At 39.0% G+C, this 23,687-nt stretch overlaps 1 protein-coding gene across 2 annotated transcripts in view; it reads left to right on the top strand.

Moving 5' to 3' along the window:
• GLRA3 (glycine receptor alpha 3) overlaps window positions 1–23,687 on the top strand; it is a 130,084-nt gene that overhangs the window by 39,153 nt on the left and 67,244 nt on the right. For both annotated transcript variants that reach the window (XM_070417259.1, XM_070417258.1), the window contains exon 4: window positions 19,587–19,810. In XM_070417259.1, coding sequence (XP_070273360.1) covers window positions 19,587–19,810 — 224 coding nt within the window. The remainder of the gene's footprint in view (window positions 1–19,586; window positions 19,811–23,687) is intronic.

The following is a 23,687-nucleotide window of genomic DNA, read 5'->3' as shown; positions in this document are numbered from 1 at the left end:
GTGTGTGTGTGTGTAAAGTATCTCTCTCAACAGGAAGAGACTGTTCAGGCACCATCTAAACAAATGGTTTTTTCATCATGTATGTAATATATAGCCATTTCACAGCATCTCTGTGGTTTTATTTAAACATTAAAAGTATCAGCGGGGGAAAAAACTGACTTCACATATTTGGGCATTATATAGAATTATTTTAACTATAGTATATAACATTAATGTGAGTGTCTGTGTTTGTGCAAACACAGAGAACATGCATGTATTTGCTTGTATAAGCACCATGTAGTTCTGGTGCAATTCTGACCCTAAAGTGACTATAGTTCTGTTTCAGACCTCTGGAAGTTGGTTGAATATCTGGCCAATTTATATCTTGCAATTGTACATAACCACTCCAAATCATCTACACTAATAAAGGACAAAGATGCTAATTGACTGTACCTTCACTACACCCCAAGCCATGCCCACCAGCCAATCAGAGCGATTATATGCAAATTAACCCAACCAAGATGGCGGCCAGCAGCCATGGAGCTGGAGCAAGCAGGAGGCTTGGTTGCCTGGGTGATGGAGGAAGCCAAGCTTCCCGCCTGCCCTGAGCTGGCTGTGGCCTCCGCTCATGGCAACAAAGTTTCAATTATAGAAGACAAATAAATCCCAGATATCTGCTTCCAGCCAGCCTCCACTGGGAGCTTGGGTGGCTGGGGGCTGTGGCCAGCCTGCAAACAGCCATCATCCCCTCACCCAGGCTGGCCACACCCTCATGGGGTGAGGGTCCCCATTGGGGGCTTAGCCAGTCTGAAAACGGCCCTCAGCCCTTCACCCTGGCTGGCCAGGCACCCCAGTGGGGATCCCCACACTGAAGGGGCTGTGGCCAGCCAGCAAACAGCCATTAGCTCCTCACCCAGGCTGACCAGGCACCCCAGGGGGAACCCCCACCCTGAAGGGGCTGTGGCCAGCCTGCAAACAGCCATCAGCCCCTCACGCAGGCTGGCCAGGCACTCCTATATAATAAAAGGGCAATATGCAAATTGACCCTAACAGCAGAACGACTGGGAATGACTGGTCACTAGGACACACACTGACCACCAGGGAGCATATGCTCAATGCAGGAGCTGTCCCCCTGGTGGTCAGTGCACTCCCACAGCGGGAGCTCTCCTCAGCCACAAGCCAGGCTGATGGCTGCCAGTACAGCGGTGGTGGTGGGAGCCTCTCTTGCCTACTCAGCAGCACTAAGGATGTCTGACTGCAGCTTAGGCCTGCTCCCCGCTGGCAAGTGGACATCCCCTGAGGGCTCCCAGGCTGCCAGAGAGATGTCTGACTTCCAGCTTAGGCCCAATCCCCCCAGGGAGTGGGCCTAAGCCAGCAGGTGGTCATCCCCCGAGGGGTCCCAGACTGTGAGAGGGCACAGGCCGGGTTGAGGGACCCTCCCGAGTGCACAAATTTTTGTGCACTGGGCCTCTAGTCCTTATATATAAAAAGCCAGGGACTGTCATGACTGAAACAACTGGACAGACGACTGAACAGCAGGCTGTGTGGGGTGACCAGGCCTGCAGGGGGGGCCAGTGAGGGATGACCAAATGACCGAACAGCAGGCTGCATGAGGTGACCAGGCCGGTGGGGGGGGGCAGTTGGGGGCAACAAGGTCAATGGGGGAGGGGTAGTTGGGGGTGACCAGGCCTGTGGGGAGACCAGTTTGGGGCAACCAGGCCAGCAGGAAGGGCAGTTAGGGGCAGTCAGGCCAGCAGATAGCTGAGCAGTTAGGAGCCAGCAGTCCAGGATTGTGAGAGGGATGTCCGAGGGGTCCTGGATTGGAGAGGGTGTAGGCTGGGCTGAGGGGACTGAATTTTATGTACCAGGCCTCTAGTAGTAAAGATAAAGGAATCTCTGCTGGCTTTGTTTTTCTATATACTCTCCAAATTGTATTTCTAGCCCTGGCAACTTTCTCATTTTAATTGCTACTCTATACACTGTACAATCCTGGAAACCTGGAAAATATGTTTATACTTCTTCTTTTGCAAGATCATTTCCACAAAATATTTTTGATGGCAATAGTCAGAAAGGTTTACAGCCTTACTTATCCTTGTGGGGTGGAGGAAGGGAGTTGGAAACAAGAGAAGACATTGCCAGATTTCCTTATTAAATCTGAAAGATTCTTAGATTCCTGAGGGCCTCTGCTTTTTATGACATATACATTAGTCTACCACTATTGCTATTGTGTCTTTGACACAAGTGGATAAACTCTATTTCTGTAAGTTGCATTTAAAAAAAACACCTCATATATGTGTAGGTAGTAGTTTGGGTGTGTATATATAGCACTATTTAAAAATGGATAAATTGGCTAAATCTGCTATCTCCATCTTGTTACAAATAAGAATTAGAGAATTGCTTTGCTATGTGCCTTAAGTCAATATTTTCTCATCGAACCATTACTTTTCACCAGTTCCCTTAGAATAAAGTGCTTTTCTAAAATAAAAAAACAGGTGAGCTATTTTGGTATAAGAGTGTTTTAGGTGCCTGTATACAGCAATGTGTGGTGGGGTTGGGTGAGAGTATCTGAGGGTCTGTTTGAGCTCATAGAATTGCTCAAACTCTACAGTGTTTCAATTTTCCACACAAATGATAGGCGCATATATGATGATGACAAGCTTTTTTTAATGCTACTTTATTTGGTTGTGTTAGGATAACATTTAATTCCTTGTACTGATTTATCAAATAGACTCCATTGACATTCTATAATTTTAATCCAATTAACCTTTAAATTCTATCTTTAAAAAATACTTTGCTTAAATCCATGTGCATTTATTTAATTTTTTTGTAATTATAGGCTCCATAGAGCAGCAATCCACTCTGATATGTTCATCACTAAACATTAACAACTAGGAGAATTCTCAGAACAAAGTTGCTCTTAAGTATATATTGTGGAATACACAAACACACACATGCATATCCTGGCTAACAAAGAGTATTTTTTCCAAAAAGAGAACTTTGCTATTGTGTCCTTGACACAAGTGGATAAGCTCTATTTTTCCTACTTTGTCATATGGTCTGCTTTTGGAGTTCTGAGTCCTGGTCACTGTCTTAAATTGGTGCTACAGTCTCTAAAATATGAGCTAAGTATCTAATTGTACGATCTTATGAGTATTGTTAATATTGCCCAGATGGACTTGGCTTTTTAATTCAAATCTTCACATGTAATTTTATAATATTTCCTCAAAAAGCATTTGCTCTTTTAGCTATATTGATAGAGAGATAAATTCATTAAAAGCGCTAAAATTTTGTATGGATAGTTCTCTAAGATAAGAAATTAGAACTCCTATTATATAGTGCTTATGATCTTTGAAGAATAATGTTTAAAAATAAAAAATATTAAGATGCAGGTATCAATATTTCAGGTACCAACCAGAAATTACAGTAATGGCTTTTTTTTTTTAATGATAATTGAAAGGAAATGTGTGTAATTTAAAGGGAAGTCCATCTTTTCTGTCCTTTTGTAACCTTTCCCCAAAATAAGTTGGTTCATTGTATCGATTACCATTGAGTTCACGTTCTTGTAAAAGTGCATTCATTTTATGAGTGCCATAATAGCGTTCAGGGACTATTCCTGCGTAATTCATATTTCTAGATTCAATCTTGTTAATGTAGCAGATGATGAGATGGATGCCATTCCACTTCCTTTTAGAATAGCCTGAAAGCATCCTGCTATCCTTTTAATAGTAAGATTACGTCTGTTAAGATCTTTGCCCCACTGTCTTATTTTTCTTACTTTGAGTACTAGGTAAAGCCTAGCCAAATAAAACGATGACATTGGTCTGAAAGATTTTTTAATTTCAAGCATGAGTAACTGGCGACTGGCTGTCTGAATGTGTTCTGAACTACCCTTATAAGCATGAATCAGAAACAGGGCATATTTATGGGAAAGGTGGCAGAAAGACAGGTATGCATGAAGGTTACACATCCTGGTGACCCCATCAAAAAGGTGAATAAGTCTCTGCCTGGTGCCGTTGTCCCCGGGACCATCTTTTTAATCTCTGGCGCTCAAAAAGAAACTTGGCAGATCCTGTTCACCCAGGTGCAATTTCTTATCAAGCATATCACAAAGAATACAATTGTTTACTTGTGCTGCGGTGTCATGGTGTCATTAAAAAAAACAAGATGTGTAAACTCATATTTCCAGTTCTCTGGGGGGAAAGTGCAGAGGAGAAATGGATGCTGATGACAACAGGAAGAAAAGTGTCTGGGGAGGAGGGAGTTGTCAGGCACATATTTCTGTATCTTCTCTTCTTTATTGGTCCATGTGCCTGTGTAGAGTTTTCTTTCATTCTAGCTAAGTTGATTGAAAGGTTAATTGTATTATGTTTAGGTATTTGAAACATTTGAGTTTGAAAAAAATGAGGGAGATTATAGGGCTGATTATAGTGTCAAAGACATATGTCACTTAGTGTGACCCTCCTCTTTCTACCTTCTGTAAAGCTAGTGTGTAATGCCAAGTGATTGTTATCTGCACGTGGTCCTCTCAAGAGGAAGGCAGGATATAGCATTCACTGTTACCAGATCAATTAAGCATGTTTGTTGGCCACCTACCATGACACAGAAATAATCTGATTATCGTGCTCATCTTCATGGAATTTATCATCCTGCACCTTTTCCTCCGAGAATTTGCTTTTCTGAAAGAATACACTCCAAAATGTAATTTCAAGCTCTACGGAGAAAATGGGCAGCAAGATGGGGAATTGTGTTCTGTAAGATGATTGGCATTAGTCATAACTTGTTCCTTACTCATGGATTTAACACGTCAATTAGTGTTAAGTACGGGCAATCAATTAAAATTGCAAATAGCTCTCTTCAGCTGTGATGCTGAATCTCTGACTGATAAATGAGTGAACATTAACACCAGTTAGAGGACACCTTTCTGTGGCTGCGATAAAACTAGCAGCCTATCTACAAAACAAGCCACCCTAACCATGCTTCAGATGCGCTCAAACAAGCCAGATTGACAGGGATCTGGGCTGTGCCACAAGTGCCCTGTCAAATAGAACAGATGCAGGCAAAAGAGTTAAGCAGTCCTGCTGCTTAGGTATTCAGTTAGAAAATGGAAAATTCCTATTTGACATTTATATATATATATATTAGAAGCCTGGTGCACAGAATTTGTGCATGGTGGGGGGGTCCCCTCAACCCAGCCCGCACCCTCTCCAATCCAGGACCCCTGTGGGATTGGGCCTAAACTGGCAGTCGGACATCCCTCTTGCAATCCGGGACCACTGGCTCCTAACTGCTCACCTGCCTGCCTGCCTGCCTGATGCCCCTAACTGTTCCCCTGCCTGCCTGATCACCCCTAACTGCCTCTGCCTGCCTGCCTGGTCACCCCTAATTGCCCTCCCCTGCCGGCCTGATCGCCCCTAACCGCCTCTGCCTCAGCCCTCGCCACCGTGGCTTTGTCCAGAAGGAAGTCCAGAAGGATGTCCAGAAGACGCCTGGTCTAATTAGCATATTACCCTTTTATTAGTGTATATATATATATATATATATATGTGTGTGTGTGTGTGTGTGTGTGTGTGTGTATGTGTGTGTGTATTTAGTACTTCAAGTTTAGTACTTTTTGTTTTAAAAATATAAGAAAGATTGTTTTTCTCTCGATCTCATCAAGGAGGCTTGAGAACAAACTATTTGCTTTATGGGAGAGAATGAGGAAACAGACTTATTAGCACGTATGTATTACTATAATCTACACCGTCTTCTTAAAACTCGCCTTCGGACTTTCTTGGACTATTGCCAGCACTCCAGAGACTAGCTAAAGCCTAAGACAAATAATCCTGCCACAAAGGTCTCTGTAGGTTTAATTAACAAAAAACAGCTTATAACGTATATCAACATTAAGGAGATAAACTGCACATATTCACAGATAAGTCCTGGGCAACCTTTATCTGTGAAACTCATTCCATTTATGTATAGGTGATAATGAAGACTTATTTTTCTTCTCAGGGTAGGGAAGACATTTGGGAGTTCTTGCTTCTTCCAGCCCTTACTAAAATTCTTCTCTTCACAGACTTTCGGAATTAGTGACGAATTCCTCTCTACTTTCCCCTAACAGAATTCTCATCTCCTCTCTCCACTGGAGTTGTCTCCATCCCTCTAATGGTATGAGGCAGGGAAGTGTCTTCACTTACAGACTTCCAGGAATCCAGGGGCCTGGCATGGAACTCTCCCCCAGAAGTAATAAGAGAACAGCCAGACCCCTCTCTAAGCTGATAAGATTTAACCCTTTTCTTGGTGGGAGCCATTTTGTTTCCTTTAGGTTGTTCTTTTACTGTTTGTTTTGTTTTGTTTTTGTTTTTTTCTAGAGTCATTTCTTATCCTCATTAGGGCTTCCTGGTGTTTCTGCTCACTCAATCTTTTGACAATCATTTACCATTTTAATATACCTTGTATAATACATTTGTTAAACACTTATCCTAGAAGCAGCTACTAAAAAGGCTAAACATTTTTCTTCTTAATTGAATTTATTGGGGTGAAATTGGTTAACAAAATTATATAGTTTTCAGGTGTACAATTCTATAACACAGCACCTATATATTGTATTGTGTGTTCACTACCCAATGTCAAGTCTCCTTTCATCACCATTTATCCCCTCTATACCATCTTCTACCTCCCTCTCCCCCTTTTCCCTGTGGTAATCACCATACTCTTGCTTTTGTCTATAAGTTTCTTTTTTATTTTTTTTCTTAATCCTCATTTTTTTCACCCAGCCCCAAAGGCTGAAAATTTTTATTCTAAATATATTTCACTCTTTATCATACTTTAACTTGCTCTAAAGATAATTGCTATTCCTCACCCATGCACTATAAAATTAAATATGATTAATCAAAACTTGACAGCAGAAGTGAATATGCTCTGCATTCCTTTTTTGCTTTAGTTTTCTCTAAGGCAATGTTTCTCAACCATTTTTTTTTCATTATGCCTCTCTAAGGAGTCTTTTTTGACATTTTTTCCCCTAATTGCCCTCTCCATGAAGTTTTAATACTTCCTCTATAGTGTATATCTGTTTATATACTCTATGTAGATCTTTGAATTATGCATACAAGGAGTAAGATATTTTTCACCCACTGAGAACCAATTATTGCTCTCTTGGGAAAAATATTGTTCTATCTGAGAATGTGTTCTCCAAAGTACATATTTATAGGGGTGCTCCTGAGTACACTTGCCCAAGGCCAATATTTCTATCCTCATTGCTTGGTAGCATATGGAATAACAGGAGAAAATAGGTCAGAAGCACTGGGTATTCTTAGGGAAAAGAGATATATTTTATGCCCTCTAGCTATTTGCAAAACTATTCATACGTGTGGACTGGAGACTAAATTATATTCTCTCTTTATTAACATATGAATATCTTCCTTTTTATAAGATGTTATTTTCCAAACTTTGTGTGTGCCCCCTCCCCCCACACACACCTATACTAACTGCAAGTACATTCAGTTGTGTTTCAAGTTTATTTTCCATGTTTGACACAAGGGCCAGATTCGTTTCCTTTTCTGCTTCTGTGATAATGTTAATGTTTTCATTTTACTCATATAACCAGCATGGCATCAGATCTTTCACTATTTGATAAAACCATTCTCAAAATGATTTCCCCTGGAGTTCATCCTCAAGCCTGGCCCAGTGGCAACAAACTGTTATGAAATACACATAATACATAAGACATTACTATCATGGCTTAGACAGAGGAATGTCCTGTAAAGGTGTAGTTTACTAAAAAAATGGTCAATAGATGATAGATAGATAGATGATAGATAGATAGATAGATAGATAGATAGATAAGCTTCTCTTTTTCCTGGTTAAGGTTGTATAAGTGTAATTTTTTTACCAAGAAGAAACTGTGCCTCAGGTAGATTCCTGAGGGGGAAAGTTCTTCACAAGACATTTTTAAGAACTTCCTGAAAACTTCACCAAGAACTTGAAGGTCAACCCGTCTATTAGTAAAGCTTCCAGGAGAGAGATGCCAGGGCCCAGACACCTGGCCTCTGCCTGTTCCCATTCCCACCCCCATAAACCAGGATATGGCTTGGTGGTACTATTTTCAAAAACATGCTGCCAGTTACAGATGCTTGGAGTTTTACAAATCCTCCCAACTCTTATCATTCCAATACTAGAAATTTCACTCTCTCCCATTTGGACCCTAACATTTACATATGTCACCCTGCACGTGAATGAATATAATGCACTTTTTAGTTTAGTAGCCCAGAGGGCCATTCTTTGGTTCTAATTTTCAACCATACAATCCTTACCCCTGAAGCTACAGAAGATACTCTTTGAGAAAAATCATGACAAATCCCTGGCTCTCCAGCCATACCTTAACCTACAAATTTAAATTTCTGAGCTGGATATTTTTTCTTTTAACTCCCAGTACAGAAAGAAACAGGCAGCCCACTTCTCATTTCTTGAATCCTTTATGCCTATGACATTATATTTTGCTATGGACTTTTAGCACTTGGTCTGCAAAATGATATACTTCACTTTAGATGGTCATAGGTAAACATTTTAATAAATTTTACCGCTGGTTTCTATGCACTACTAGTGTTCTCTCCTTCAAGGATTGAAATATACATGACCTTCAAAGACAAGCAGGCCAAACAGTCCATGGTTCTCATTCTTGCAGCTTACCACTGGTGACAAATGGTGGTCCAGCTGGTGTTCAGTGGCTGAAACAGAAACTACTTCACTGCCCTGGCATGTGTGGCTCAGTTTGTTGGAATGCCATCCCTTGTACCAGAAGGTCATGGTTCAATTCCTGGTCAGGGCACATACCTGGGTTTTGGGTTCGATCCCTCCTACAGTCAATGTTCCTCCTCCTCCTCCTCCTCCCCTTCCTCCTCCTCCTCCTCCTCCTCCTCCTCCTCCTCCTCCTCCCTTCCCCTTTCTAAAAATTTATGAAAACATCTCCTTCAGATGCATGGTGAGGGATTAAAAAAAAGAAAGAAGTCTGGGCTCTTGCTGTGGGGTCTAAGTTAACATCAAAGCTCCAAAAGAGAAGAGCTTGATTATGTTTCCTCTTGGTCAAAAGATCTGTTAATTTAAGAGGCAGGTTATCTACCCCACATACAGTCAACTTGCAAAGGTGATGCAAGCCTAGGATAACTGCAATAGACACTCCCATTTAAAAAGTGAGTGGGGATGAGCCCTAGCAGGTTTGATTCGGTGGATACAGTGCCAGCTCATGGACTGAAGGGTCCCAAGTTTGATTCCAGCCAGGGGCACATGCCTGGGTTGCGGACTTGATCCCCAGTGTGGGGCATGCGGGGGGGTAGCCAATCAATGATTCCCTCTCATTATTAAGGTTTCTATCTTTCTCCCTCTCCCTTCCTTGCTGATGGTGTTTCTACCAATTGAATTCTCTTACCATTTCTGTGGGCTTCCTATGTGTGTTACCATTTTGTGAGCTTCTCTACCTTGGACTGGAAGTTAAGATTCTGTGTGAAAACACTCTTGAAATGCATAGAAATCTTTTGCTCTGGTTGAGAAAATTTATGAAGTAACGTTTCAATCTTCTGAACTATATACAGGGGTTTCACAGCCATACCCTTGAGATGTTTACCCCGAGTCCATTAAAATAGTGAGATTTTGCTTAGAATCTCCTTAGCCAAATACAATAGTCCATTAGTTGCATTTTCTATTTCCCACATTATTGAGATGATAGCGTTGCCAAACTTTCTGCCACCACAAAACAAAGGTGTTGGGGTTTTTTTTTTGTTTTTTTTTTTCATCCTCTAATGACAATTTCCTCCTCATCCTTTCAGCTATCCCAAAAGTCTCCAAAACCTTCAAGCTTCTGCCTGTTGCCTGGTCCCAAAGTCCGTTGCACCTGGGTTATTTTCTTACTGCAGCCCCCATTTCCAGTTACCAAATCTACTTTGGTTGTTGCTACATAACAAACTACCCCCAAACTGAGTATCTTATAAAAACAAATATTTTCATATAGCTTCTAATTTTGTAGGTCAGGGGTTTGGGCAGGTCTCCTGGGCCTTTTGTACATGGTTTCAACAGAGGTCACTCAGTGGAATTCAGCTGGGGTGAGCATAATACCTGAGAGAAAATAATCTGCCAACTTTAAAGAGCCCTTGACTTTGAGATGATATCATTTGTTGTAAGCAGTATATTGTGTATCATGCAGTGAGAGCTTAAGGCATGGATGGAAATTAGGGAGATCTCACTTTTTGTTCCTGGCCTTATAAAATGGGATTGGTAAAGACAATTTATTCCACATGTTCTCATCAGTTAAAATAATTTTTCCATCATGAAAATATCCCAGTATAAATAGAAAGATAATTTTATAGAGGAAATAATATATCAACAGGTTCAGAAATGGACCAGGACAAAACTATAATGTAGAAGTAAAATAATCACATTTAAGTGTTTCTGAAAGTTTTATCATCTACATTGTGCTAAAACCACCATAGGATTTGCATTTTATAAAGTATACATGTACTCAAATTTATAAATTCAAATAGGAAAGCACACCCACAGGTTGCCAACTATTTTATGGAAAGTAAAAACTTAAGGAATTTTTTAAAAGTATATTTTATTATTTTTTTACAGAGAGAAAGGGAGAGAGATAGAGAGTTAGAAACATCGATCAGCTGCCTCCTGCACACTCTCTACTGGGGATGCACCCACAACCAAGGCACATGCCCTTGACCGGAATCGAACCTGGGACCCTTGAGTCCACAGGCCGACGCTCTATCCACTGAGCCAAACCGGTTAGGGCAAAACTTAAGGAATTTTGACAACTTATCTTTTGCCTGTGATGATACCTTATACCCAAATACATTTAAATGTGTCAGCATAATCCCAGATATCTGTAAATATAGAAATATTAAAATGTGTGGTGTTGTCTACCAAGAAGTAAAATACCTAATGATTGATAACATTTTCTTTTAATTCTGATTTTGGTGGGTTGCATATGTACTATTTAGGTAATTTACTTAAGAACAAGTTGTAGATTTTTAAAGTGGTTATTTCATTTGATGCAGAAGAAGCAAAATTTTATCTATTACTCTCAAGAATTATCCTAAATAAGGCTGCAATAATTGTTTCTAAAAGAAGTTAATTCCTCTACAGCTTTAAAATGCAGTTAATAGTCCCCACACAGCTTCCTGGCAAATCTCCAAATCAACAAATGGCTAATTAAAAATTATCTGGATTGCTCAGAAGGAAAACTCATTCTAAATACAATTTAATTTCATCTTGAACATATAATAATTAACTCACTAAAACTTTTCAAATGGGAGTTTTTTTCCTTTAATATTCATCCTGTATTAGTAAATGCTATCTAATATGAGCCCTCATGAACCAAAAGCTTGCCAAAAGACTATAAAGGATTTTCAGAAAAACCACTGGAAATTTAAACATCAATTAAAATGTGAAAGTGTGATATGGTAACAAGCCTCAGTGTTAAGAACAATTTGAAAATACTTATTGAAATAATTTATTTGTGTGAACATTTTTTTCTACTGAAGACAATGTAAGAACAAATACAATAAAAATCCTTTGCTAATAACATCTATTCCTTTGCTTTCATTTATTAAACCATGTCTTCCCCCCAAATCCAAGCTGCTAAGTGTCATAAAAATGTGATTTAATAGTTTATTAATGTTGTGAAGGGAAGTATGACGATTACCACAAAATAACAGATATAGGTATATAATTTAAAAATCTGTAGGTATACAACTGAAAATCTTGGTATATTTAAACTGGAAACACTCAAGGTAAGGAAACCTAGTTTGTACAATTTATTTACTTTAGTAATATTTGATGTTATATAAGCTCAGAATAAATCTACCTTTATTAGTCAGTTATGTAATATTAGTCCCAAATCTATAATAATAAAAGCGTAGTATACTAATTAGACTGGACAGCTGAACCACCTTCCGGACGTCATTCCAGATGTCCTTCCAGAGGAAGCTGCCATGGCAGGGGGCCAAGACAGAGGCAGTTAGGGGCGATCAGGCAAGCAGGTGAGCAGTTAGGGGTGATCAGGCAGGCAGGCAGAGTGGTTAGGGGAGGTGAGGCAGGCAGGCAAATGGTTAGGAGCCAGTGGTCCGGATTGTGAGAGGGATGTCTGAGGGATCCCATATTGCGAGAGGGTGCAGGCTGGGCTGAGGGAGGCCCCCCCTTCTGTGCATGAATTTCATGCACTGGGCCTCTAGTTACATATACAGTGGGGCCTTGACTTACGAGTTTAATTCGTTCCGTGACGGAGCTCCTAACTCAAATTACTCGTAGGTCAAATCAAAAAGTGAAAGAATGAGACGCATGATGTTGTGTCGTTCACTGTGACATTCGCTGCACCAACTAGCGGTGGGCTATCTGAAGCTGGCTTGTAACCCGAATTTTAGCTCGCAACTCAAAGCAAAAAATCGGCTGAGAGATGGCTCGTATCTTGAAAAACTCATTAGTCGGGACACTCGTAAGTCAAGGCCCCACTGTAATAGTAAAATCAGACCTGATTCTGATTGGTGGGAAGCAACTAGAAGATGCTCTGACAGTGTTAGATTTTGCTATCATAAAAAATACTTGTAATGTAAGATGAAGCTATTAGGTCTAAATATATTCCTGAAAACTTATAAACAAGGCAAATTTTTAAAAAATATATTTTATTGATTTTTTACAGAGAGGAAGGGAGAGAGATAGTCAGAAACATCAATGAGAGAGAAACATCGATCAGCTGCCGCCTGCACACCCCCAACTGGGGATGTGCCTGCAACCAAGGTACATGCCCTTGACCGAAATCGAACCTGGGACCCTTCAGTCCGCAGGCCGATGCTCCATCCACTGAGCCAAACTGGTTAGGGCAACAAGGCAAATTTTAAATCAGCATTTTTCCAATTCCAAATTATATTTAAGGCATGTAGCTTCAGGCCCAAAAGTTAGTAATTATTCAATTAATAATAGTTATTAACTTCATTCTTTATGTTGATTGTGGATTGTGATTTTACATATTATTATATATGATATTTATTTCCAAAAACATTTGTCTTTGAAATTATATCAACTTACATTTATAATTCTTCCAATGAGAACATTCAATTTTTTGGTATATTAAACAGATGATCTCTATGTCCTTAAAAACACTTTAAAACAGATCTGAAATAAACCTTGGAAATATAATGCTAAGTACAAGGGCCAGACACAAAAGCCACATATCAAATGATTTTATTAATATAAAATATTCAGAGTAGGCAAATATATAGAGATAAAAAGCAAATTAGAGGTTGCTAGGGGCTGGAGGGATGGGGGAATGGGGAGTGACAGCTTAGGCACAAGGTTTCCTTTTGAGGTGATGAAATGATCTGGAAAATAAATAGTGGTGATTGTTACACAATATTGTGAATGTACTAAATGTCACTAATGGTAAAGATATGTAGATATTTGACCAAATTTAAAGTAAAGAAAAAAAGGCACATATGATAAGATACATAACACAGTTTACCAGTTTACACCAGACATTCAAGAAACACACTAGATGGAAGATCTTCAATAATTATTTTATGGTACTACTAGAGGCCCCATGCACGAAATACGTGCAGGGGTGGGGTCCCTCAGCCCAACCTGCACTCTCTTGCAATCCAGGACCACTCAGGGAATGCCCAACTGCCAGTTTAGGCTCGATCCCACAGCCATCCCTGCGGGATCTAGCCTAAACTGGCAGTCAGACATCCTTCTCACAATCCGGGACCATTGACTCCTAACCGCTCACTTACCTGTCTGCCTGATCACCCCTAACCACTCTGCCTGCCTGCTTGATCACCCCCAACCACTCGCTTGCCTGCCCGATTGTCCCTAACTGCTCTCCTGCTTGCCTAATTGCCCCTAACCTCTTGCCTGCCTGCCTGATCACCCCTAACCACTCTGTCTGCCTGCCTGATTGCCCCTAACCACTGGCCTGCCTGCCTGATCGCCTCTAACTGCTCACCTGCCTGCCTGATTATCCCTAACTGCTTGCCTGCCTGCCTGCCTGATTGCCCCTAACTACCTCTGTCCCTGCCCCCGCTACTGCAGCGTCATCCAGAAGATTGTCCAGAATGTCATTTGTCTGTCAGGTCTAATTAGCATATTATGATTTTATTATTATAGATTCCCCATCTTTAAAAGTGTAAAGTGTGTCTCAGCTATCCTCAGAAAATTTTTTTTTCTAATAGTGGGTTCTTAGAATTTCCTATTTGATTTAAAGAGCTGTTGTAGCATTGATTGAAAATAGGATGATACAAAGACTAAATATTAGTTCATTTTCCAAAATCTCTTTTTATGATCCAAATCATACATTCCAGTAATGTAACAACAATTGTTTAATGGAAGCCCCCCAAATAAATAATAATAACTGCTTTATAAGAGATCATTGCCCACATGTCATTAAATGCACACATTGCAAATTACTAAGTGCTATGTGTAAAAAATGTTTATGTTCGTTTTAACAGGCCAATCCAAACAAGTGAGCACATTTTATGTTGGATATAAATGTTGATATAAATTTGGGGTCATCACACCTTAGCTATAGGTTTGTTGGCACAACTTGTTATGAAGGAGAGAGAGAGAGAGCATTCTTCCTGGCTGAGAACTGGACATGGAATTTGCCAAGAGGAATAGAGTAGGAATGCACAAAGTGAGTGCTGGGAGGCAGAAGGGTACCTCTAGATAAGTGGGGTCTTGGGGAGCACTGCCATGAGCACATTAAGGCTGAGAATAACTTGTTACCTTATACTCATAGAGCTGCATAAATTACTTTTTTTTTCAATAAAAGGAAGCAGTTACTGGCTCTGTGTAGGTCTTTAGCTCTAAATCCAGGCATGCCCAAACTGAATAAATGATATTAGTTGGAATAAATCTCTACTGATTTATGGAATAATAATCCAATGAACAAGTTTACCTCTCCAGAAATTAGGCACTGCACAGTGTTCTGAATGGAATAGAACTGATCCTTCAAGAACATGGTCTTGAACTGAGTGGGTGCTCTTACACACAGGTTTTTTCAATAGAGTTGGCCCTTCGTATAGTGGATTCAACCAACTCAGGATCAAGACCAGTATTTACACATTCCCAACTACTGTTTCCGATCGTGGATTCCCAACCACAGATGGAAAATACTGTTTTTGATCTTCGGTTGGTTGAATCTGCAGATGCAAAACCTGTGGATGCAAAACCTGCTGATGCAAAGGGCTGTCTCTAGTTCAGTTTGGGGGGAGTAAAAAGTTATACCCGGATTTTTAACCACCGGGGTTGGCACTCCACCACCTTGTATTGTCCAAGAGTCAACTGTCTATCTTTTTATTGTTTTGCCAGTGGTTTAATTTTCAATCTTGCTATTGCTTGTTTGTCATCCCCCTCAATTCATACGTTAAAATCCTAGTCCCCCCAAAAGGCATGGTATTAGTAGGTGGGACTTTTGGGAGGTGGTTGAGTCTTTAGGATTGGAGCACTTGTGAATGGGATTAGAGCTCTCATAAAGAGACCCCATAGAGAGCCTATCACCGAAGCCAGGGGACAATACAATTAGAAGTCTGCAACCCAGAGGAGGACCCTCACATACTTATTGGCACCCTAATCTCAGACTTCCAGCCTCCAGAACAGCGAGTAATAAATGTTGATTGTTTATAAGGCACCTGGTCTATAGTATTTTGTTATAGCAGCCTGAAAGGACTAGAATCAATCTTATATTCAAACAGTTTACTGGATGAGAAATATAGAATGTAATTTCACTGATTCAACACATGTTTGTTCTGACCAATCCTAATAAATTAGATGAATTTTAATAATGATTATCTCCTTAAAAAGCTATTATTATAAAAACACTCCCAAGTTCTAAAAAACAAGGATGCATTTTGTTTATATTTAATATGCTACAATTTTTTTTTTGCGAGTCTACTTTACCTTTTGTGAATTCTTAACTTTGTATTCCCATAATTGGTACATAACTAGGTTTCCTTTAAAAAAAATCTTCATAATTTTAAAACGGTGCTGCCCTTTTCTAGAGAATATATAAACATATGGATAATGAAGCAGTCAAGGAGAGATTTGAAATAACCTTTCTGAGCTTCTAAATAGTTCTTATAAGATGGCTTTTCCCCCTGTTGGTTTAGTAACTGAGAACTGAAAGGCACTTTCCCAATAGGCCATTATTTCAGTCAGTGGCCCCAGCCGACCACCCTGCCTGTGGTGGGGATCATAGAGCAGATGGCATATTATGGAGATGACATCAGGAACAATTACTCCACTGCTGAGTAGTAGTATTCTGCACTTTGTGATGCATGGTAAGCCTATGTTGTGTAGTACTTCAGAATTAGAAAATCTTACAAAAGTAAACCAACAAAGTAATTGTCAGGGAGTTTGCCCTTTGTCCTTATTTCTTTGAGAAAAGAAAGCTATTTTTCTGATCATTTTGAAATTAGCCAGTATCTCTGATTAGGACTCCTAAAAACAGGAAGAATTTTGAGTTAATTTTTCCATTTGGCTAGGAATCCAGGGATGTTGCCTTAAATGTTCTACCCTTTAGACCAGTGGTTCTCAACCTTCCTAATGCCGCGACCCTTTAATACAGTTCCTCATGTTGTGGTGACCCCCAACCATAAAATTATTTTCATTGTTACTTCATAACTGTAATTTTGCTACTGTTATGAATCATAATGTAAATATCTGATATGCAGGATGTATTTTCATTGTTACAAATTGAACATAATTAAAGCATAGTGATTAATCACAAAACAATATCTAATTATATATGTGTTTTCCAATGGTTTAGGTGACCCCTGTGAAAGGGTTGTTCGACCTCCAAAGGGGTCGGAACCCACAGGTTGGCGACCCACAGGTTGAGAACCGCTGCTCTAGACTAACTGACAAAAAGAATGTATTATTCTAGGGATTTCATTAAAAAATGAGAATGCGCATGTATTAAAATTCATTCAGAAATATAAATGCATCAGTTTGCTATTGCTGCTCCAGCAAATTGCCCCAGATTCAAATTCAGTGGCTTAAAACAACACTAATGTATATCTCATGATTCTGAAGGCCATTAATATCTCTGTCCTAAAATATTATGATTCCATATAAGTGTCATGAATTATGAATTCAAAATATGTCTAGATTTTAGAAGTTAGAACTATAAATATTGATTTCACTCTCAATATGTATTATCTCATATTTATTACTGCCTTTTTTTACTCACATATAACTGTTCTACATAAGTCCATTTAAGATGTTTTTGCATATGCTGCACACACATCCATTAGTTTCTCCTTTGCAAAGCTGTTTTCTTCTACAGTCCATGGTCTTCTGTTATAAGCAAGTTATTTCAAATTGCGTTGCAAGGACTTCTTTTAAGGTGGTATTATTTTACTATGTCCTTGTATGTACCCTTTGCACATTTTCACAATCAGGATTCAAAAGCAATTACTATAATTGGTTGCTGGGTATAAATAGGATATGTTGGCTATAAAGAATCAGCCTTAAAAATTATTTTTTGAAATGCTGAATTTGGTTGTGTAAGAGAGAAGTTTCTCAGCATAATGTTCATTTGCAAGCAGGGCAAAACCCAACTATGAGGAGTGTTAAAACGTAAGTTTCTAGTTTTTCAGGAGATGGTTATTTTTGAGTTTTGCTTTGGTCGCTGGCCCTAAATCAAATACTTAAATGTGTTCAGAAACAAAGATATTTCTGGCTATTGAAAGAAAGAGCACAGTGGATGCAGGTGAACACTTGGCTTTGGTTACAGCTGACAGTTGATTTTGTTCTTGAAGGAAACTCGGTGGCTTTTTTAGCTCACTCTTAGAGCAAAGAGTGTTCCTGGAAGATCCGAGATTGGGTTTATAAAGTTTATCACTAAATCAATAACATAGGGATAAAGAGATTGAGCCAAATTTTATTACACATGCTGAGCTTAAAATTCGTTTTATTTTAGCCTCACAGTCTGAATGACTACAGGGTGTTCTCAGTTAATAAATTAGTTACAGCATAAAAATACTTCAAGGTAAGCCATCTACTGGGTCCAGTCCAAAAGAAAATTCTTTACTAGTCAGTTATTTTTTTCCCTGGCAGGTATCACTTGTCTTGCTTTAGCCTTCTCCTATAGGTAAGGCAGAGAGAAACTGACTTTAGTCTAATGACCAACTCTTTTGGTGGTGGTTAGGGCTGAGGCACAGATAGCAGAATGGTGAGGGACCCAAGAATTGGCCACCATGGAGGTGTGCTTCATGGTACTCTGAACTCTAGGCCAGGAGAGGATGACCTGTCCTTGTCTGGTAGGAGCTCGCTCATATATTCCCATTTACAGGTTCTACACACCCTTACGGTTGGTAAGATTTCCACACTATCGTAAGCTTTATGGTAAAGAAGCTGATGTGAACTCTGCTCTGTTGGTACTTTTGAAGATACATGGGGCACCTAGCAGGCAGAAAATATATTATTTGGTGTGTACCATCAGCTATAGTCAGAAGATAGAGGAATCGGTGCACAAAAAATGACTAAGGGAACATATAGATTTGTTACATTCACTACATACTCTAAATTAGATCTACCTGCAAGGTAAGCCATCTACCGGGTCTAATATTATGGAAGCATCCTTTGTGATTGCTTAGCTACTATATTCTGACAAGTAATAATTTGGGATTCAAGGAATAAAAAAATAGATAAAAACTAGTGTTCAGTTTCTCCGAATATCTTCAGCCTATTTTTCATGCAAATGAAGCTTTCTAAAAATGTTCACATTACTCATGCTTGTAATCAAATTTACATGTTTATTTGCTCATTTCAAAAATCTAAGGCGAAAGTTATATTTGTAATGTGTACATAGTATGTGGATATAAGCATTACCTATGACACCCAGCTATCAGTCCTGTCATTTTATACATTAGTCCAGAATTTGTGAACAAGAATTTGGCTGAAATCAGTGACTCTTTCCCTTTTAAATGTAACTATGAAAGGTCTAATTTGGATATCTTATGAGCTAAATCTTCTTAAAGAATTGCTGGCAATAATGTGCCTTTATTATTCTTTTATTACTCTAAAGTCCCCTGTTATTTTTCCCAAGTCACCTATTTTATAGAATTTGCATACTATATTAAACATGAGAATATGTGTCTTCATTATCAAAAAGTATATATGGTCACTTTTATAATACAGAGAGCTTTCAAGAAAATTTCACTAGAGGCATTTCAGATGCTCTTAGATACCCACTAAAATAAATGGTTCTAGAAAATAAATGCAAAGCTGAAAATATTTTACTCCAGGTGTCAGGTAGCAAGCAGCCCAGTATTTTATTCTGACAGACCAGGAGAGTGGATTTTGAATAGAACCACAAGACATATGTATGATAAAATTGTGTGGCCATTTCTTTGGAGGCGTATAGATCACTGAAAACTCAGGGAAAGCCTCAGAAATAAAATGACTCTTGTCGGTAGTAATGAGTGATGATCCTGTGGGATGGAAGGCTCACAAGGATGTCAGTGGCTTTTGTTATAATTCAGAGAAGCCCCCAAAATAGCACATAAGATTCTAAACTCTTTAAAGCAGAAGTCCTCCGCCCCCTCACCCCCACTTTCCTTCTTTCATTGCAGGATTACAGAGTGAATATCTTTCTTCGTCAGAAATGGAACGATCCTCGCCTTGCATATAGTGAATATCCTGATGACTCTTTAGACCTAGATCCTTCCATGTTGGACTCCATTTGGAAACCTGACCTGTTCTTTGCCAATGAAAAGGGTGCCAACTTTCACGAAGTTACTACAGACAACAAACTGTTAAGAATTTTCAAGAATGGAAATGTTCTTTATTCAATAAGGTGAGTTACAGACTTAAATTCCTGATTTTGTTGGAAACGTGTTGGGTTTTCTTTATTTGCTTTTAGTGAGTGTTTTGAAATTTTTGATGAACTGCTTTCATTGTTCCACCTAAATTACTTTAATGTACTATTTCCAAATGTGTCTAATCAACAATAGCAGACCCAAGTTTTAGATCCAGAAACTGTATGAATAATTCTTGGAAATCTGCTTTTTTTAACAAATAGCCCAGGTAATTAATCAGCCAGGTGGGTGAGTGACTTAAGGGCAAATGAAATGGTAGCCAAATCATACATTGTGATTACTAGTATGTTTTTATGTATCATAGTCTTGTAATATTTACAGGTGAAGAAATATAGAGATTTGTTTCTCTGAGATCCAATTTTCATAAATTATTTTTCAATGATATGTATTTTTTAGATTTCCTGAGCTTCTCTGACTATCCTTTAGAAAAGATTTTATTTACATTTTAGTTATTTGGAAGTTAATTCTTAGAAGATCGTGTAGCCTTTTACAACTAATACCAAAATATAACAATAATTAATACCAAAGTACAAACATCATGCTAGTGTATTATGTTTTTCATATTTTCCTATTTCATGTGAATAAATTTCCTTTCAATACATACATTACTTTCTAAGGGTGAAAAGGCGACATCACTCTACTCTTAACTGACACTTGTCACATTGCTGAAAACTGACTAATATGTGTTAATATAATCCTGAATAATTCATTGTTACATAAGATATAAAGGAAGATTTCAGGCTTCATCAGTAATTTATCCCTATGCTCCCAAATGAATAAATGACCTAATGGTGAATCCCAGGTAAAAGCAAGAGAATTTTAAACCTTTTTGGAAAATTACTATAAAAAGTTTAAGAATCAAAAGATAGTGGGAAGATGGAACAGACGTATGGCCTCTATTCCTTCTGTTAAATATAACTAAAAACCCTACACACTACATATATATATATATATATATATATATATATATATATATATATATAGCAAACTTAAGGAGACTCCCAGTGGTAGCCATAAGAAAAGTAAGGACCTGGAACCTGAGGAAACAACATTATTATAATCCATGGAGTATAATAAAAACCCCAACATTCATGTCATCAGAGTCTCAGATGGAAAAGAAGAATAGGGTATAAAGCTAAAAAAATAATAGAGGAATTAAAGGCTGAAATATTTGTAAATTTTATAGAAGGCTTAAACCTCAAGATCTTAGATATTGAATGACTCCCAAAGATATTTATACCAAGTCACATTATAGGCAAACTTTTGAAAACTAAGTAAAAATTTTGAAAGCATTTGAAGAATAACAACACTTTACCTATGGGGGAAAAACTATGAGACTTTTTCATCAGAAATCATGGAGGCCAGAAGAATTGACACTTTTTTTAAGTGCTGAAAGAAAAGAACTGTCATCCTAGAATCCTGTTCCCACTGAAAATATCTGTCAGGAATGAAGGGGAAATCATATTTTTAAATAAAAGAATACTAAGAGAATTTGTCACATGTAAACCTATCTTAAAAGTGTAGCTACAAAAGTTTTCTAAATAGAAAGGAAACAATAAAAGAAAGAACATTGAGAAGATGGTTTGGGGGCGGTAAATGGCAATGGGGGAAAAAAGAAAAAGAAAAGAAAGGAAGGAAATTGGAACATAGAAGGTAGAAAAAGGAAACAGTAAGCAAAAATATAAGTAAATACAATGATAGACATTTCCTCTCATCTTGAGTTTTCTTCATATTTGACAGCTGAAGCAAGAATTATAACATTGATGTAGGGGAAAATGAATAGCAAAAGACAAGAAAACTTAAAAAATAAAATGTATGGGCAGACATTAACAAGACAGGTAATATTTAGGTTGTCTAATACCTTTTTTGTGGGCATATTACTTGACATTAACTCTTTGGAAAGATGTTTTTTATGATATATAAAAACATAAAATTCATTTACTCTTCAACTCAGCAATTTTACTTCTAGGAATTTACATTACTTATGTGTTTATGTATATATAAGATACATTTACAAAGATGCTCACTTCACCACAGAAATGGCAACAGCAAAAATGTCCCCTAAATATTCATTAATAAGAACAAAGTAGAACACAATGAGAGTCCCATATGATGAAATATTCTGCATGAGATAGATCTAAAGTTATTCATAAGAGAAGGTCTCCAAAATATATTTAAATTCAAGAGAAATGTTTTATGTTTATTTGTACTTAAAACACTCTACATATCTACACTAATAAAAGACAAAGATGCTAATTGACTGTAACTTTGCTATGCCCTAAGCCACGCCCACCTGCCAATCAGAGCAACTATATGCAAATTAACCCAACCAAGATGGCGACCAGCAGCCACTGAGCTGGAGCAAGCAGCAGGCTTGGTTGCCCAGGCGATGGAGGAAGCCAAGCTTCCTGCCTGTTCTGAGCTGGCTGTGGCCTCCGCTTATGGCAACAAAGTTTCAATTATAGAAGATAAATAAATCCCAGATACCTGCTTCCAGCCAGCCTCCACTGGGAGCTTGGGTGGCTGAGGGCTGTGGCCAGCCTGCAAACAGCCATCAGCCCCTCACCCAGGCTGGCCACACCCTCATGGGGTGAGTGTCCCTGCTGGGGGGCTTGGCCAGCCTGCAAATAGCCATCAGCCACTCATCCAGGCTGGCCAGGCACTCCAGTAGGACCCCCCTACCCTGAAGGGGATGTGGCCAACCTGAAAACAGCCATCAGCCCCTCATCCAGGCTGGCCAGGCACCCCAGGGGGGACCCCCACCCTGAAGGGGCTTGGCCAGCCTGCAAACAGCCATCAGCCCCTCACCCAGGCTGGCCAGGCACTCCTATATTATAAAAGGGTAATATGCAAATTGACCCTAACAGCAGAACAACTGGGAATGACTGGTCACTAGGACACACACTGACCACCAGATGCTCAATGCAGGAGCTTCCCCCTGGTGGTCAGTGCACTCCCACAGGGGGAGCTCTGCTCAGCCACAAGCCAGGCTGATGGCTGCCAGTACAGCAGTGGTGGTGGGAGCCTCTTCTGCCTCCTCAGCAGCACTAAGGATGTCCAACTGCAGCTTAGGCCTGCTCCCCGCTGGCAAGTGGATATCCCCCGAGGGCTCCTGGGCTGCCAGAGGGATGTCTGACTGCAAGCTTAGACCCAATCCCCCAGGGAGTGGGCCTAAGACAGCAGGTAGTCATCCCCTGAGGGGTCCCAGACTGCAAAAGGGCATAGGCCAGGCTGAGGGACCCACCAAGTGCACAAATTTTTGTGCACCAGGCTTCTAGTGTAAGCATAATTGTGCATGTAAAAATATACATCTATGTAAATCCATGCAAGACTTCAGAAGGATGCCCAACAACTGGTAGAAAATAACCAACTATGGAAATAAGTGATTGAATTTGGGTAGGAATAAAGGTGGCTGCAAGAATACATCACCTGATGAAATGGAATAATCACTTTGCAATTATGATGTCTAGAATATTTCCATTGATTGAACTGAAATACAGTGTGTGTGTCCTATATGATTATGAATAATTAATTTTTATTATATGTGAGTTTATATTATTTGAATTCTTCAGAAAGAGTTATGTATTACTTATGAGTTAGATATACATATTTTTTTATGAAAGATTGAAACTCCAGGTCATAATCCTTGATTCCTCTTTGTTTTGGATTCATGATGAATATTGGAGAATCCATGACAGGCTGTGAATAAGCAAGTTAAATTTTTCCTGTTAACTTGAAAATTTGTGAAAGGTATGATTTATTATTAATTATAAGGTACTGTTTCATTGCAGACAGATTTTGGCTGCAAGAATATATCACCAGATAGCATGGAATAGTAATAGTCAGAGCAGCTCA

Source organism: Myotis yumanensis, unplaced genomic scaffold, assembly GCF_028538775.1.
Source record: "Myotis yumanensis isolate MYYU_CA2020_CCGP unplaced genomic scaffold, mMyoYum1.0.hap1 SCAF_5, whole genome shotgun sequence".
Classification (NCBI taxonomy): Eukaryota; Metazoa; Chordata; class Mammalia; order Chiroptera; family Vespertilionidae; genus Myotis; species Myotis yumanensis.
The sequence above is the reverse complement of the archived record's forward strand: the minus strand, read 5'-3'. Positions and strand labels throughout refer to the sequence as shown.